The sequence below is a fragment of the Diadema setosum genome, chromosome 7 (genome assembly GCF_964275005.1).
Source record: "Diadema setosum chromosome 7, eeDiaSeto1, whole genome shotgun sequence".
NCBI lineage: Eukaryota > Metazoa > Echinodermata > Echinoidea > Diadematoida > Diadematidae > Diadema > Diadema setosum.
In genome coordinates this window covers 37,947,426-37,966,984 of record NC_092691.1, presented here as the reverse complement: position 1 = coordinate 37,966,984, position 19,559 = coordinate 37,947,426, and the positions used below count along the sequence as shown (strand labels likewise).

General features: G+C 37.2%; 1 protein-coding gene across 4 annotated transcripts in view; it reads right to left on the bottom strand.

Moving 5' to 3' along the window:
- Positions 1-1,206: 1,206 nt before the first annotated feature.
- LOC140231322 (tropomyosin-like) overlaps positions 1,207-19,559 on the bottom strand; it is a 54,362-nt gene continuing 36,009 nt past the window's right edge. For 3 of the 4 annotated variants that reach the window (XM_072311471.1, XM_072311472.1, XM_072311474.1), the window contains one exon: positions 1,207-4,376. In XM_072311471.1, coding sequence (XP_072167572.1) covers positions 4,291-4,376 — 86 coding nt within the window. In that variant the 3' untranslated portion in view covers positions 1,207-4,290. Of the gene's footprint in view, positions 6,125-19,559 lie in introns of all 4 variants that reach the window. The other variant, XM_072311473.1, reaches the window with a different exon arrangement.

Sequence of the window (19,559 nt, the reverse complement as noted above, 5' to 3'; positions counted from 1 at the left end):
AGTTTGCTGAAAATCAGATGATTCTGCCAAAGGTAACACATTTTTATATTTTTGGAGCTGCCATTTCTGGACGAGACTACTACAGCTTCTGACATTATATTGTATGGAAAAACAATACATGTACAAAGAAACTACAAAGAGAACTCTACGTTTCTGAAAGACCAAGTGCTCTCATTATGCAAGAAAAATGAAAATATGTTGAAGTTTCTTGTTTGTCTTGATGTCGCTTTTCATATGTGACATCACAAAACACTGAAGTCTTCTCATCTAGCAATGGCAGCATAAGAACTTTAAAAATCCATAACTTTTGAACGGATTGTCCAATTTCCATCAAACTTTCACAGAGGTGTGTTCTACTAATGTTGCTGCATACATTCCATCTACATATATATATTTGGGTATAATTCTCCTTTTAACTGTTTACCAATGTTGCCATTTCTATACCTGATTTGATTCAAGGTTATCTTCTAATTGGTCTGGCTTGTTAAAATTTCCTTTGCTTTTCCTTTCTTTTTTAATCTAGATAAGATTTGTTCTTTGGTATGCCAAGTCTACCTGCACATCCATCCCTCAGAAGCTTCAATTTTGTACACACACACACAAACATGCAACAGATACATTGACATCACAACACACAAAGCAGTTCCAAATGAGAGCACATTTTCACTTTACCCATTCCATCCAGTCACAAATCTCGTCTGGGGCTCTCTTGAGTGAGAATGTGTGTGTATGTGTGTGTTTATCATAACAGTAAAGAGAGTAACTAATGTAACTTTGCACTGTGCTATTCAAAAAAAAAAAAAAAAATGTGTCAACACAAATGTGAATTTCATGACCAGCATGCCTGCACTGATGTGTATTTATATGTGAACCCATATAACATAAGTTATACACCGCATAATATTTTATATCTACATGTATGTACACTGTAGCTGTCATATATAATGTAAACTTGCTTTACTTTTGCATAATAGTGCTGCATATAGCAATGTCATGGCACACACCGTTTGCCTCATCACACACATACCACTTTCCACTCACTTCCAACCATGCAATCTTTGCTCATAACATCCAATGGATTACTTTAACTTTATTCCCATGTCAAAACTTAGTGACCTTATTCTATGTGGATATTCTCATCACTAGGTTCGTTCATCTTGTGTGTCTGCTATAAAAAAATAAGGGATTTCCGTGGAGAAATTGGTCTATTTTGCTCTCATTTAAATGATAGTTTATTCATCTTGAAATTGTCAAGGGAACAATGCACAGGCTGCATTGCCACTACCACTACACACTCTTGAAGAAGGACTTAAAGAGTTACTTAAAAAGAGTTACAAGCACCAATCAGTCATTTCACTGTCTTCCAATATTACTTGTCGTGCTACTATTTGCTCTTTCACTTCTGTTTTTTGAGTAAACCAAACAAATGACTTTTCCTCTACCAAGATCCTTTTCTCAGCCACATTCCCATCACAGGGACAACAGTAAGGTTGTTCATGATCAAGTCCAGTCAGTAAAAAAAGTCAAGTTTGTTTGCTTTTTTCCTCTCTTTTCTCTGATCGTGCCAAATGTGTGAAAGGGATTGCCGAGTCTGGCCCAAGTAAACCTATTTCTGATATATTCTAGACTTACAGGTTCTGAAATGAGACGTGTGGACCGTGAAGCTACAGTTTTGTCCATATCTTAAGCTGGGACAAGGGTCCACTTACTCCATCTACCAGAGTTGGCACACCGCTATGTCATTCAGAGTCACTCATTCCACAAGGGGAACTTGCTTCAAATACCATTCCTGTGACCTGGTCAGGTTGGTTGAATGGACACCAACCAATGTTTGGATTTATCAATCTAAGCTATTGAACATAGAAGCTGGGATGACCCAGTTGTTCCCCAACTTTGAAATGGAGAAAGTCTCACGACAGGCAGATGAAACGGAAAACAAATCTCAGCAAACACTTCCAGACCGACACGGATTGGCCAAATCCTGACAACAGAGGACGCTGTGTGGATAATAGAAACAGTGCTTGTACCTGCTTGTGGTTTATGAGTTCTAATGACATAGTGTGCAACTCTGGAGGACGGCGTAGAGTCCATGATCTTTTGACTTTGCAATGACGTGTTTAGAAATCTACAAACTGTACTACAGATATATGACCATGTTACAGAGAATTTGTGGACGCACATTTCACAGAAATGAAACAAGTTCAGAAGTTTAGGCTCTCGTATCATGGTGAAGAAGCAATTCATGTTAACAGTGCGGCATCATTCTCACATTAAATAACATACTCAAGGGTGTCACCAGATGGAGACAGTCATCAAAACAAAACTTTAGTTTAATTCTAAAAAACAGATCCCACATGACGAACAACTTTGGGTGATCACAGAAGAGAATGAACTAGTCAAGGGTAAGGTAGGACATGAAAAAATAGCAGTCAAACAGTTTGAGTAGATGTGTGCCAAGCTTTAATTATACCATGCAACCTTCAGTTACTCTCAAACCAAGGCTTCCTTGCTTGTGGAGTTCAGAGGAGCTTGATATTCACTGGCAATTTTTCTTTTCCCTCGTCCAAGGTCTTGCCAAGACACGCCATATAATCAAAAGACAAAAGAGCAACTCAAAAATCATGCAAATACATTTCAACAGTACCTAGCCAGGTCAGTTACAATTTGAAATCAATGAGAAAACCTCACATTTTGTCATTTGAATATTTCTTGAAGCCGAGAAGCAGTGATTATTCTCTTCTTCATAAAATGTACGAGTAAATGACATTTCTTTTACAAACATAATACAAATGAAGTACCAGTCATTTCACCACAAGAGAGAGATGCCATAATCATGAATAAATTGTTGCCATGTTGGGTTTTTTTTTTTTTTTTGCTAACAATAAGACAGCCTAAATAATATGCAACCATATGAAATACAAAGCTATACGATACAAAGACTTGTCCATCTGTACCTAGAGCAAAGTTTGGGGTTATATTCTGGTGCACTGTCTCACCAAATCTAAAGCACTGATAATGACAACTTTGTTATCATACATGTACATGTATAAAACATACAAACGTTGAAGTCATTTGGACACCTAACAAGTCATATATGATTAAAAGTAATGATTTTTTTTTTGCTAAAATGGTAATATATATATAACTATTAGATATTAAATTAGCAATACTTTGTACATGATTTCTATGTCAAGAGATTGAAAAAAAAAAATTAGATTATACACACTACAAACATACAGTTAAACGGCATTCCCCTGCTTGGTTTTGTGTCAAATATAGAGCTTAGCCTATGTTTGGAAATCCAAAAGCTAGAGAGCAACTGTAAATTTGCAATGCCTCTTTGCGATGTCCCAAGCAAAGTCAAGTGCTGGAAGATGTACAAAACATTTTCTGGCCTAAAAGCAGAGCCAACAATTTGCATGAAGCTCAAAAAAATTACAGAAAGAAATAAATGCTGAGATATGCCGATTCAAGAGGACATGAAATAAAGATAACAGTTCAGGCAAAAGAAAATATAACAAAGAAAATGGCATATGATATGCACAAATAACAGGAAAATTGGCACTCTCTTCACTCATGCTCACACATACAACCAAGTTTTGAAGGAAAGTGACGAAGGCATATTTTTTTTTTTTCTTTTCTATTTTCTATCATTCCCTCTTGGAAACAAACATACATAAAACACTGATGTGCAGACTGCCATGTGAATGAAAGAGAGCAGAACATGATCGGGGGTGGAGGAAGAAGCTTCAACAAACCAAGATTTGTTCGGCTGTAGCCAGCAATGTGACATGAAGGAGATGTCTCCTGGTTGTAAGCGCGCCTACCGTACCAATCAAATAGCCATCGTCACAATGCCTATCCCAAATGCCTTCCCATCCTCAAAATCTTTCTCAGCATCCAGCTCAAACTTGCACATCTACATTACAGTGGTAATAAAAATAATATAGCTTCCTGAACTCCTAAGAACTAACCAACAAAGTCTTACTTTATACAATACTTTCATTTTTCTTTCTCTCTCCTCCAACTTGGGAAAAAATATTAACACAAACAAATGCTTTTTTCTCTCCCTCTCTCTTCCTACAAGGGATTTAAAAAAAAAAAAACGAAACAAAAGCAGGAAAACTACAAACATTGCTAGGTTTTACAAGAGATGTGTTTGTTTGCTTTGACTTTGTCAGTACGTGGCTGTTGTTGTTTTTTTCTTTCAAAGACAAAGACCTGCTACGACTGAAACCGAAGGCTGCTATGGATACATACAAGCAAGCAAGAGGGCCACTATGGCAGCGCCTACACCTCCATGTTGAGCTCTTGCAAGCAGCGTTCCATTTCTTCGTTCATCTGTCTGCATTTCTCTTTTTCTTGCACCAACTCCTCTACAGGGGGGGACAAGATACGGTTCCCGCGTGACAGGGGGAAGAGGGGACATCGGCGGAAGAATGCGGCAAACAGTGACACGATAATCACAACACAAATGTGGACAAGAGATGCGAACCGAACGAGATAAACACATATAACACAAGGTGTGGGCGACGGATAATGGACAGGGGGAAGAAGAGAAAAAAAAAGAAGAAACCAGCAACATTTAGACATTGGCGACAAAGCTGATGCATAAGCTTACTGGCTTTGCGGGAATTTCAACAATTGACATACACTGTATATACTAAAGCATCGATCATTAAACTGAACAACACTTTGCCACAACGAAAGGCGCCAAGGATGCAAAGTTGAGCAGTGCCTTAATGTCAGGTGTGACAATAAAATCCTTTATGAAATGTTTAATACACGGTAAGTGCATCCTGTTACAAGAAAGTGTATAGGCTTACAAATAGCAAATTACGTTTGTATGTCACACTTTGTCTGTTGCTCACTCGTGCACAGTGTAAAACCAGATACCACCACACAGGTCTACTCAAGTTAACTACCACACATACTTACCTGCTTGTCTCGCATATTTACATTTCAATACAAATACATTTCACAGAACAAAGATATAATACTTGCGACAAATGCTTCAAAAATGTTAACTGCAAGAAACATTTTCTAAGTAATAAGTTTAAGTCCAGACATAAGCACACTCCTTATGAATGTGCCACCTCTTCTACAAGAATCAGTAATAGTGGATAGATTCCATGCATAATTGGCAATACAGATTACATTTACCTGCATGTGAAATTCATGATCACACTAAAAACTAGTGATTTATAAGTTAAATATGTATCATTTATGTCTCCCTTCCCTTGTTATATGCACAATTCCTCCTAAAAATTGGAAAATGACTAGGTTAAGTCCCTAATGCAGCTACGTTAGGCTTGTGGCCCCTTTCAAATTCACCAAACATCACCAGCAGTAATGTAACATTTCTATTTCACCATCCACGACCTGGATGAGTTGCAGAACTGTAATAAACGTGGAAGGTAACATACAGAACAACAACCATTAAAAAAAAAAAATTGAAATAAAAAGGGGTGGAAAAAAGGAAGAGATATAGTGACCTACACAGCGTATAGAATACTCTGAGTATTTTTTTTTTCTTTTGGAAATAATCTATTGGAATGTTCATTGGGGATTTGTTTTGCTCAAACTCATTGGTCCCAAAGCTGGAGTACACACAGCCTGCACTCCAGTAGCCAGCAAGGTTATTTGACACGCTCAGGTACTTATGTTTTTTTTTCCTTTTGCATTTGTCACATCAGATTCATTTTGTTAGGGTCAGTAGCGACAGGACCAGGAATTCATGTTTTACAGCTTCTCTTAATGATTGCACCACTGAACTAGGATATGCCAACATTTTGACTGTTCCTTGAATTTTCCCTTGTCTGTGAGTACCTTAAAAAAACAGTCACCTCAGACAATCTCTTACAATCTAATCCTATACATTTCGTGACAGATTCTGTGCAGATACTATGTATGATGGGAGCCACTGAATGGCATTGGTTACACAGAGAGAATGCTGACGATAGTCAGTTGTAAATAGTGGTCATAAGGAATAAAAGCACTGCAGAGAGAGAAAAAAAAAAATTATGACAGGAGCTCCTCTTCTACAGATCAGCGAGTTCAGCTAAGCACTGCTCCAGGTCATGAGAAGCTTTCTCGAAGTTCGTTTTGGCCGTATCAAGCTCGCCTGCAAGGGAGAACAGAAAGAGAAGGAAGCAAGGGTTACAATCTGATGCGTGTGTGAAGAAGTCCATTGTACAGAACACATTGAATTGAAAGTCATGTTTTATACCAATTTCATTTCTGCAGACAAAACAAAACATGCTTAAAAGCTAGAAAATCCGAAGACACATTTTGCTTAATCACAAACTCCTTCCCCATTTATCATGTGACGATGACAGTAAGCACTTGAATCAAAAACTCAGCCAACTTCAACGTGAATGAGAGTTGTACGCCTTGCCAGCATGTCTCGTGTAACATACATCATGTTACTGTGAGCAATGATTCAACAGTTCAAAGTGTTTCCCATATTGCAGTATTTTTCATTCCTTTGCTTGAAATAAGGGGAGCTACTTGAACACTATGAACACCCCCCCCCCCCCACTATTGTGTCTTCACAAATCAGAGTACACTGAGCAGCCAGAGTAGTGTGCAAGAGCTCTGCAATTCAAATATACTACAGTTGTGCCACATCCAACACAAACACATGCATGCTACACAGGACAGATCAAACAAGGGGCAGCAAAATTACATTTACATACATACACTATAGAACAATGTTCAGTCTGGAATATCCGCAAATCAAAAATCCTAACTTCACAAGCAGTTGGTCAATCCTGTGGTACACTGGCCATTTGTATTATGATGTGTCCATGAGAACATGAACACTTGTAAATCCACTATATGCACTATATTACTTTTTTGTGAAAAGGCTATATTGAGCATGCAACAATTAATGTAGAAAAAGAAAAAAAGGACCATTAACATACAAAAATTAATAATCTTGAACCGCTAATGGGAAATACCCCCAAAGAACACAATAATAATGATAAGAATAATGATAAGAATACAAGTAATGATAATAATAATAATAATAATAATAATAATAATAATAATAATGATAATAATAATAATAATAATTATAATAATTATAATAATAATTATAATTATAATAATAACAACAATAACAATAATCACATATGGGAGAAAACAAATTATAAAAGCAAAAAAAGCCAAAGAGTAGTGAATTAGCAGGCACAGACCCTGCAGCCGAGATAACAGTCCAATTGCTTACAGATTCAGACATGTGGTCCACTAACGGAAAGTTTTTACATATCCCATAAACCAACAACAGGGTGGTTAGTGTTACATCTCCGATAGAAGTGTACTACAAATTTGAATATTCTTTAGAAGCCAGGGCATAACAACCAGTACATCTGCTTGATGTTGAGGGAAAAGCTTGAATTAAGTCGTTCATAAGTTGCTCAAAAATGTCAGGTCAGCACAACTCTTTGACCTAAAAGTGTTAAAACAATGGTCACAACACTTCACATTTTATGTCAACCCTATAACCCCTTTGATTGGTCTACTTTATCGTATATTTCTTGAAGAGAGGTACAAGATGTGATTTGTAAATCAATTTATTATAACACACTCTCAAAGAAATTTCCCACTTGACAAAATGGGTCAAGTCTGACACTATCATACATTAACACTTGTAGAATATCATGCAAATGTGAAATCTATCAAACAAAACCCAACCCCCTAACACTTCAGCTCTATACAAAGGACTGCATGAATTTTGGCAGATTCTTATCTCAACTTTAAACTGATCTTTCATCGCAAGGTTGCTAAAGCTAGACCATTCCCTTTCTGTTTGAAGAGAAAATGCAACTGCTAGTAACTTTTCCACACTTCAATATCTTTCTTGCAGTTTTCTGAAATTCTACATCATATTGATATGGGTAGACAGAAAAATGTTTTTTTTTAAATATATACAATCAAGCAAAATCATGAAATGACTAAGAAAGCAGATGGAGAAGAAAAGACTTGAGTAAAGTATGATTTTGCCTCTTTTAGCATGAAGAGGTATGTGGATTTTTTTTAAACTGTAAGTAGATGTGCCTAAAGCATACGTTTCTGTGCACTTTTGACATAATGTAAGTGGCTAGACTAAGGAGCAGATGAAATTTGTGTCCATATCCATGCACAAGTCTTGTTGTATTGTGCGTGTGTATATTTTAGTGTAAAGTGTGTGTGTGTGTGTGTGTGTGTGTGTGTGTGTGTGTGTGTGTGTGCATGTCTTGCCTCTCCAATATTATTGACCAGCATGGAGTTGTTATTCATATATGTGTGAAGTGTGTACATCGGTATACATGTGGATGATAAATACATCAACATACTTAATTTATCAGCCTTTTCCGTAATTTTTTTTTTTTTCAGTAATCAAAATACATGTAGTGATACAGCCTGTTTGCACACAGCATACTGTAATTCCTCACACAAGAAGTTGAATCCTCTCACAGAGCTAATGATAACACAATATGAACTATTACAATGTTCTGAACACTTGCATGGAAATGAGTTAAAACCTTGTCAACCAGATAAGTTGCCTTACTCAGGCAAAGCAAGAAAAGATGTAGAAAATGTAAACGGGTGTTAACCCTTCACAGAGAAATCATACATGTACGTATTTTATTTACTTATCTTTAATGACAACAAAGCAAACTCCAAAGGTAACATGTTTCTTTCGAAGATGTAAAAACGTATTTCTACAACGGAAAAATGCAGCAAAATCATATGACCTAACATGTCATCATTCCAAACTAGAACTCCCTCATTTGTTGGCAATTATTCTAATTTTTCACAGCTGCAAAATGCCTTGCAAGGAACATCACATGCCTATCTTGATCATCACTAGAAGTATGTCTTCAAAATTGCCCATTGTCAACATAAAATTTGCACACAAGCCTGTCGATGGCAAAACCAATGACACTGAATTTTTTTCCAAAAATATTTCTGTTGAACAGACTGAAGAAAATATAAATTTGCCCTGGGAGAATGCTTGTTTCTTAACAAAGGCCGACTAATCAGTACTGTAACGAACGAATGTACTTTAACGTTATACAATAGTGCAATGTTACAACATGGGATGATCCTCCTCAGAGTTGGACTGTTTATTTTTAATCATGCTCTTTTTCATGAACCAGTGTATATGTACAGAGACGATGGTAGTCGAAATACTAGTAACATGTGGGTATTGAAATACAGGTGCCTGCCAGGATGCCTAAAAGAACGAAAGCAGAGATATCAGTCAACAATAACTTCTGTTTGTAACCAACCGAAGGCGCAGACCCACTAAATAAAGTATGTCAGTTCATTACGCGCTGAGAAATTGAGATTGATTATCATCGGCAAGCATACAAACTTTCATTTTATACTATTCTAAGCTTGAAATATGGACAATCCATGTCAAATTTTATATTTCAAAACTTCCAACTTCTGCCAAAAACCGTCAAACCTGGAGACAAATTGAGATGTTAACGAGAATGATCCATTCCCTACTGTATGTATACTTTTTTGTTTATTCATGGACTGAAAAAGAAAACAAAGGCATATAATCATACATCCCTAGGTGAGAACAGATTTAATGCACTACAAATACTTGCATTTGCAATGTGTAAGATGGGGTGAAAAAGCTGTGAATATGACTTAAGACAGTAAAAAAATAGTGAGCCATTTCTTTTTGTATTTTTCAAAATTGGGAGATTCACATGCATGGTAAGAAGACATTCTGCCCAAAGTCTTGTCTGCTATAACTCTGCATCCCAGCTAGACTAATGAGAACACATAAGACTGGTATTTTCCTTTAATTCCCTAGTGAAGACCTCTTTTGGGGCAAATATGTCAACGTTATATCCTTGCCTATGCCAGCAAAAGTAGCTGAATAGTGACTGACAATCTCAAATTGGATGCTCAAGTGGTAGCAGCTCCCCCCCCCCCCATACACACTTTGTTTCCCTGTTGTTTTTTACCACTTCCCTTCAGCTTTGCAGGAAAGCATACTGTATCACTTAGTATGCAAATCACCATTGTGTGAGACTCAACTCAATCCACTGTCGCGCTTTAGCAGAATGACATGGTAAAGGACGAAATTAATTTTCTTTCACTTTACAAATACTCAAGGCATCTTTCAAGTTCCCTTAACTTCAGGGCTCCACTTTATCGGGTGTAATGAGTGTTTAAGAAGTATCAAACAACATCAGTCACTATCTCAAGTTGAAATTCTGCAGAGGTAGGCCTCCTTCCCCCTCCTCTAACATTTTGAAGCTATTTCTTAATACACATGATCACCATATGAGAAACAAGCCCTTGATTTTCTTTTTTTTTAAGTGTCTTTCCACATAATACATGAAAGGGTACTTATACAGAAGTCTATGGTTGGTACCCATGTTGCATGTGCAATGCTGTGCTTTACATCGTGATAAAGTTTAGTAAACGATCTCTACGTGTGATACACTTTGCCAGCTTTAGTCAGCGTTTTAGAAATGCAAACATGAAAACATATACTTCCATGAAATTTTGATGAAAGTATTTCCTCTTGTCAGAGTGCATGGCAGTTCTACATGTGATTTACATAGTTGCTAGCGAGAGAAACAAAGAAGTAAACAAGTGTAGTCCAAAATGAACAATTCATCTACAAGAGGTATGCATGTGTCATGAATCTAGCGATGGCATGGCATTGAAAGAGAAGTTGCAAATTGCACAAGAATTCTACAAGTGACATTCTTGCATGCATGGTCTCGTCTTTGCGACCTTCTAGCCCATTTCTCTCCTAAACAATTCCTCCCATTACAAATAAAACGAATGCTAATTTGGAGAAGGATGCACTAAAATCCTGCGATGGTCATGTTTTTCTTAATCTTTTTTCCAAGCTCAGATAAATTCTGATTAAAGACATCCACAATTCCAAACTGTCAACTCCCAAACATTGGCTGTGACTAAATGCAAGAGGGCACAGTACAGGCTCAGCGGGGAGGAACATTTCCACAAATTTCAGTCACATTAAATATTGTGCTCATATGCAAATATATACGCATCCCGCTTCAGGATCTGAAAAAAAAAAAATCACAATACCAACACAAAAGAAATAGACAAAGCAGGATGGAAAATGAATATGTCTTGCAACACACAATTTACAGAAAATCAGAAAGATATTTTTCAGTCAAATAAAAGGCAAATACACTTCTGTAAAAAAAAAAAAATAGAGACAGGACATGTCACTGTGTCACTAGGTACATTACTGCACAAATACATTGAAACCAGAGGTGAGGTGAATAGTATGGGTAGCAAAGATTGGAAATCTATGAACAAAAGATAAAGCAAGCAACTGCTTGGTGGATTTTTCTTTTTCTGTTTTTTTTTTTTCCAGGTCACATCTACATCAAAAAGAAAACGATTCATGAACACAGCGCTTGCACGTGAAATAGTCGGGGAGTGTTACCCAGCTCCAGCTGATGGGAGCTTTAAATGGCCAAAAGCTCCTCCTGTAGACGCTCCTGCTCCGTCACGGCCTTGTTATATTTGGCCATCAAATCGACCATGTTCTCTGGAGGAAGCACACGGATAACGGGTTGGTTGGGTGGAGAATGCGTTACTCACTTGAAGGCTCGGTCCAAAAGCATTATTTAACGAGGTGACACTTGACTGAGACAACCAACAAAACTATCAATTGCTATACTGCATGATATTACGTGATACCTTGATGCTGATGTCACAAGTCAGTGGCTTTTTAGGAAATTCTTTTCTTGTATTTTACTTTTTTGACCATTTTACACATTGGCATAATCAGATACTTCCAAATACCTCTAATTGTTTAAAAGCTACTGGTGTTTCACTGTCTGTCTTACACAGACCTGCAAAGACCCAATTACCTGTGGGGGGGGGGGTGGCAATAAAAAAGGTCTTTAAACTAACAACAAATGAAAACAAAATTGGACAACAGCCATAATAGCATGAATAAAGCCCAATATTTCCCCCTTTTTGTTAATATTTTTTTTTCTAGCTTCCATCATAGGCCAGTCATCATGGAGGAAAACACTAAGCCTTTTAACTGCCAAAGTTTCCCTTAAACTGATAGAATAGCTGAGAATATTGGAATAAATAATTCCGAGTGTAGTGCAGAAAGGGGATTTGTAGTGTCTGGGTTAAGAGGGTAACATCCTGCAGCAAAGATTTCTGTAGTATTTGTTAAGATCTGTTGTGTGAGCCTCACATTCACCTTATGAACTGAGATGTGACTTTTTTTCTTTTTTTTTTAAAGGAGTGCCTGATTAAAGGCAAGTCTCATGGGTGACTGCTCTGAGAGTATGCAGTGGGTAATGCACACAACCAAAGATTTCTGTACTGTCTCAATGCGATACCATTCAGTCCTGATAAATGTGGTGCAGTGCAAGAATTACATTTCAAAACATATATTTAGTTGAGGGGAGGGGGGGTGGCTAAGGGAACATTCCCCATACCCTAAGCAGGAATTTGCCATTTTTTTTTTCCCCTTCAGATTTTGATTAACACCTTGAGAGCAAACCTTCCAAGTGGTACAATGTGACTAGTCACATCTCCATGTAGAAGCTCCAGACATAATTAAAGATTGATACATAGACAACCTACTGTTTTAGTGTTGTTCTTGGTGTATCTCATACTTTTCATGCTTAACCATACGTCTGTTACTTCTAGCTTGTTATTTCTAGTTGTGTTGTGTGAGAGGTGCTGTGTAAACAGGTAACGTCCACTGGATACATGCATATTTCTCTATTACAATGTTCACCACCACATTTTCCATATAATATGACAGTGTTTCCTTTTTAATGCCCTCAGCCTGTATGAATTTTTGTTTGTGCTTTTTGAAGAATACCATGATTGCTATTCAGTTGAGTGTTCATATTTATCATCTTTGATCTATTATTGTTTATCAACAACATACGCGTCAGTCTCTTTCCCTGAAGCAGTGGCATCAATGTCAGTCATCACTGAAGCTTTATATTGTAGCCTTCCTCTAAAATCTTTGGAGGTTACTTGCCTCAAAGACAGGGTAAAGCCCATAGCATATGGTGTATTGCGTGTGAACAGGTAGCAATGACACTAACAGCTGCACTGCTTGGGGGCACTAATGGCTTGTAGAAGTTTGTAGAAGTTTGTAGCAGTTCTGCCCTTGAACTCAGGCTTACATTGGGGCAATTCAGAGAGGATACTACAGTGGAAACTCAGTATAACGAGATCCTTAGGACCAAGACAATTTGTTATTTATATCGGATATTTTGTTATTATCAGTAGCCAATTGAATAAACAATACAAAACAAATGAAATAAATTCATTGGGACCAGAGAAATTAGTTTGTTATATCAGGTATTTTTGTTATATCAGACCTCTTTATATCGAGTTTCCATGGTACACATAAACTGCTGTAAAAGACACATCGCAGGTTACTACAGTATGCGCTAGCAGCATGTCATATTTTGTCTACTCTTCCAGTATTCAGAATGAATTCTCTGTGGCAGTAATTAATATGAACCAAAAATACAAGTGTATCAATACCCCTAAGAGGTGCAATTCCTGATGGCAATGTTCAATGAACTTTTAATCAATAGAATTTGACTTTTTCTTCAGATTACTTTAATTAATAATCCTCTATATACTTCATAATTTGCCCCATTTCTGATCAATGATGTCAATAAGGCCAGTTCAGAGTGGTTTAGCATGCAAAATGTACAAATTCCTTCTAATTCTGGACTATACGAACAAGAAGTACACATAACACTGAAAAACATCCCAACAACAAAGCTTACAGAATATGTGCAGTTCAGTAGCAAGAAAAGAGTCAAGATTGGCTTGTGCGTCTTTAAAAATTGATGTAACAATGATCATTTGATCATCACTGTATCTTGATATATTTGTCTCTTGACCTTATTTAACCAAATGCTCAGACTTCTCTTGCTGAAATTCAACAATACGAAGTTTCATGGTGCTGCCGTCACAATATAAAAGCTGTATAAGATTGTCAATGTCGTACATAGAAAAAATGCTTTGTAAACTGACTTCCCCTTAACATCTACAGATATAACAATGAGCAAATTTCAATATTTTGTCTCTGAAGAGCAGCACACGACTTCAAAAATGTTTCAGTGCAATTTCAAAGTGGCTTCAATTAACACCCAGCACTGTTGCCTGTAATTCTGGTAGTTCTATGATTCTGTTCAAAATACTTCCCATTTTCTATCAACAATCTCTATCACAGAGCAGGCACGTTGATATATCATGTATCCAAACCACAACAAAAAGAATACATACGGACGATTGATTGCATTATATTTCAAAAGTAAATTATTGCCACTTACAAATCCTACAAGTACATTAAGACTCACACTTTGGGAACATCCTTACATTTCTGTCAAATTCCTACAGGGTACTGCAACTTTCATCATGTAATAAGCACAGTAGTAAAACAAAGACACAAGTGCACAGCAGGACAACAACAAAAAAAAAGAGACAGAAAAGAAAACATAATTAGAGACGGCCAATTCACAAGCAGAAAACAAAACAGAAAGCACCTTAGACGAGAGCTAGCAAAACAGAATGTTTCACACCAGAGGGAGAAAATGACAAAAAGACAGCAGAACAACACTAATGCAAGATCTTTTTTTTAATGCGAAGGTGTCCCCAAACATGTATGTGGATTCACTGAATGCATACAGATTAGTGAAATATGCAGTAAAAGTTTGAGAAGAATGAAACTGATCTGTTAAAAGCTATGAAGCTCTAAAGGTTTGGTTAATTCCATGTGCTGCCCTCTCTACATGGGACCTGTACTATAATTTGTGACGTAAAAAAAAGTAACACAAGAAATTATTTTCCCAGGACACCTAAGAACTTTAGACTACTCCAAAGGACATAGATAATATAATTTGCCTTACATATCTCAGCAAACAGGTCAAGGGAAAGTGTACTTTTATTATCATATTTTCTTCATACTCTTCTAATATTGCAATATCACAACTTGTTATAGAGTTCATGTTTAGTGAAGCAGCACAAGTTATTAATGAAAACATTTTTTTTTTTTTTTTAAATCAACGGAACAGGTTTTCTGATTCTCTTTAAACTTTCACAAGGTGTGTAACTAATCTTTCTGATTCCACTGAATTCACATAATATGTTTTGGGTAACTTCTCCTTTGAAATGGCCCTTCAAACTGCACCTTCCAAACACACATATCTGAAGTTTACAAAACCATGCAAGTTGATTCTGGGCATGCAAACTATTCAGATGATAAATAATCTCTGAAAGTTCAGAAGAATATTCTTCGATTATATTTCACACATAAATTTCTGGAATTGTTTCTTGTACTTGCAAATACAAATGACTATCTTTGGATACTAAAATCTAGAAACTTTGCTCTGTTCTGGGTCATTTTTGTTAGGGGAAGTTCTGTTTGTATACTCCCTTCAAAATATAATTCAATGACAAAGCTATTCTCTGAACTCAAAATGGTATGGTATAGAAAATCAATAATTGCGCAACCCACCAGAATGACACTGTCACCAGGAATATTCTGACAGACTTTAGATTAATTGCTCCCTAATGATCTGAGCACAAATTTGAAACAAACATAGAACCAAAAAATTTGGCAGTTGGGAGCTCTTATCTATAGGGAAGGAAAACATGATTTACAGAAAAAACAAACAAACATAATAAGACGAGGACAGAGAGAGGAAATCAGCGTCATGGGACAGGCAGCTTTCAAGCAAGGAAGTGCAGGGGGAAGGCAAAAGTTCTCTACATTTTCTTTACTATTATAATTGTTATTATTTTAAGGTGATATGTTCTTACGCTCTTAGTGTATCATCATTATCATTTAGGTATTCTCCTGTCTTTTTGCAAAAACCCAACATACTGCTGAATTTGTGCATCATGTTGCCATACTTATGCATCTGCACACAAATTATGAATACGTCATTACATACAACCAGTCACTAGCAATTGCTGACTAAACTGCAAGCGGCTTTGACAGAAGAAATCAGAGAATGAGAACAATGTGACACTTTACCAAAAAAAAGAAGAAGAATTAAACAGAGGTACTTTCCAGCAAGTTTAATATTTGACTGAATTCAGAAAAGGGAGTACTTCCTATGGGGTGTGACTGATTCAAACACTATGAGCCAGGATAATGAAAAAAGTAGGTTATCTTTGACAGAATTCTGCTGTGAAGGGTCACGTAGCAAATTAATCCATTTTGTTCTTACAATAGAGTCACAGGGGATCGGTAATGATCTTTGGATGTCTATTTTAGTATTAAAGTTTGTAATCTACTGGAAATACTGCAATGTGAGACCAATAACCACCTCTCATTCATGCATTTTTTTTACAGACAAACCCAAACCCACCACAAACCAAAAAGGAAATCTTTTCCATTCAACAAAATGTTGGCACTGAAGCTGAAAACTTTCAAAAGCACTTCCACAACCTTCAGAGTTAGAAAAATTTTCAGGGGTACATATTCTCTCAATCCACACCATTTCCCAAACTCGGGACAGAATACGCACAGCAGCTTTGTTGTTTGTATGATGCGCTGTCCAGGCAAATTGTTCAAAAGCCCTACTGTCCACAGAATTAGTGTGTAGTATGTTAGAGACAGTAGAAAATGTAACAATCACAGGTTTACTTATCGATAGCTGCTCTGCTCTCGCGCTCTCTCTCTATTCACTTAAAAGGGTCACGCAAACCAGGCAGGAAGAGAAAAGAAGACATGCTGACTGCAAGGAGGGTCCCTTACCATTCAGTAGGGAGATGATCCACGTTGAGAGATTTATCTCCTTTTAGGACATTGGGCCATCTTCAGCATCGCAGAGGGACTCGAAGGCTGGTGCAACCACTATGGCTGCACACCACAATTATGACAGTGCAACACGTGCAATACACTGACGCAACACACTACGGGAAGGATTCTCTCCCATGTCCAACAACTAGAACTTTTACCAACACATCTTTGACGTAGAACACAAATATTTAGGTGGGGGGAGTGAATGGGGTGGGGAAGATGGATAGCTGTGATTATACAAACTGGAGGGGGATGGGGCAGAGACAAAGACATTGCAGTAGGGTATGCGCTAACATCTGAACCATGCAACAGATATCCCATGTGCAATTACAGGCATACATAGACATTTCAAATTTACAATCCAAAGTGGACACCATGCCCCCTCAGAATACAGACACTAGGGTATGCACACTCTGTGGAAAGCATGTAATGGAGAATTCTAGATGATGATAACCCTAATAACAGCTGCAGAAGAGCACCACTGCCCTCAAAAGGTTGATTTTAGCTCGGAAGGAAGCCCACCGCGTACAAAGTACACTTCATAAGTGAACCACTAGCAAATCTACGCAAAAGAACAAGTAGCCACATTGGCGATGCGGGAGGGAAGTTGGGTATCTTCAAACTATTTGTTTTATACAGCCATATCTATTACATTTTCCCCCCAGCTTCTGACCTACACTCTACAGCCTGTAACTCTAAAAATCATGACAAAATTGCTCTGCCACTAAAACATATCACCTTACACAAAGGATTTGCCTTCATGCTGTTATGATTCTTCAACCCTGAATCAATTTCTCTTTTCAGAAAATGTCTTCATTACTATGCTGTTCTCAAGGAGACATAGTATGTATCCTTCCCCTTCCCATGAAAATTGTAATACCGCCATCTAAATGAATTTGAAGCCAGTTGCCATTAATGCCGCGCTCATATCATCTTACTAGAAGAAAGATCAGTTCTTCACAGACTCTGAACAATAATTAGCCACAACACAACAGGTACTATGTCATCTGAACAATCAATGAATTAGTTTTTTGATACAAAAATCTACAAATGACATAAGTATACGATGATCACACCTAGTCTTGAGTTGAAACCAATCCAAAGCAATATATCCTCCCTGTCGCAACAAACACCACACAAATATTAGTAGTAATCTGTTGATGTACTAGCTACAGTTTTACTTCTGTGAGTGAAGTTCTTCAGCAGTTGCGGCATTATAACCATGCCATCACATAACTGAATGTCACACTGACCGCGACATACTGAGTCATAATGTTGGAGATTAATGCTTCAAGGGGTTAGAATGTGTGATGATGTGGACTGGATTAACATGACGCTTGGCTACTGTGGCATTATACAAGTCCATACATAAAAAGAATTGGCATAAGTGTGTTTTGTTTTTTCTTGCCTCCCAAAAAAACTATCATTCCTGATGTAATCTCTGTCCTATATTTTGCTTATTCAAAGCTATCACTCCAAAATTAAACAGTGGGAAAACATGAAAGAGTAATAGAATGGGATTTGCACTCTCATTAGGAGTTTTTCTTTTGGTTCAACTCCAACCCCCTTAAACCTTCAGAACAAAAATACACAATAAAAAAGGTCACAGGTCATGTTTATATATTCTTTGAACCGTATGCGGATGATCCATGTGTATGTCCAGATGTTTTTAGTTACTATGCACTAGGACCGATTTATTCTTGTTAAGCAAACAGGAATCACTGCAGAATGCGGAACACTGAATGCAGGTCTGTCATGATATGTATGAAGTACACACTCCATGCAGTCGAATGTGAGGTTGTGAGGTCTAGCCACAATGTGACACATCATAACATCTCCCAGGATGGATCTAAAAATGGCCAACAAGTGTCAGTGGTTAATCTATCTGCCATTGACAACCGGTTGAGATAAGAAATTGCTGATTGCAGGGTTTCTGTTGTTGTCTACACAATGGCAAGGACTTGGTTTGGAGATTATGTATACTCTTCAATATAAAGCCGATGGACAAACTGCCACGTCTACGTTCCTCCCATCCACTACTTTCAAACAAAGCGAAAAGCATAATCAATTTTTAATACAAATGAGGCTATACATCAGGAAAGCGATAGATATCTTTTTGTCACAAGCTACCTGTGAGTGCAGTGTGAGTGTTATGGTCATGCATCTCTGATTTGGTACACATGTTTGCAATCAAAGCTCATATATCTGCCTCCTAGTCCATTGTTTTTAATATCAGAAGATCAATGAGGAAGTGGATACCAAAGAAAGGATTTCAGAAGTTGTATTTGAAGAACAGATTTCAATCAATGAAGACTTTGAATTAGCAAAGGTTTCCCACTAATTTTGCGAATGGCAAAGGAGGACAAGGATTTGCAAGACTGTAGCTCCACAGGCGTCATATTTAGTAGGTTGGAAATAACTTTTTCACTTCTAGGCAAGCATGCTTGTTAATCACACATGCTCTGTTTCAATTAAAGAAACCAACAGGATTTCACAAGTGTCAAAACCATGGTATGCTAATTCACTGCTTTGAAAAAAGGGGAAAATACAGGTTTATATAAAAAGAGAAATATGCAACAATGCAAGTATAAAATAATCATGTACTGAGGTATAAAATAATCCTACATATGGGTGGTATCTGGTTTTTGCGCACACTGACATATCATAAAGAATGCCATGATAATATGACATCTTTCCAAACTATCCGGATGTTTGTTTCAAGGAACTGCTTATTACTGCTACAGAATATATC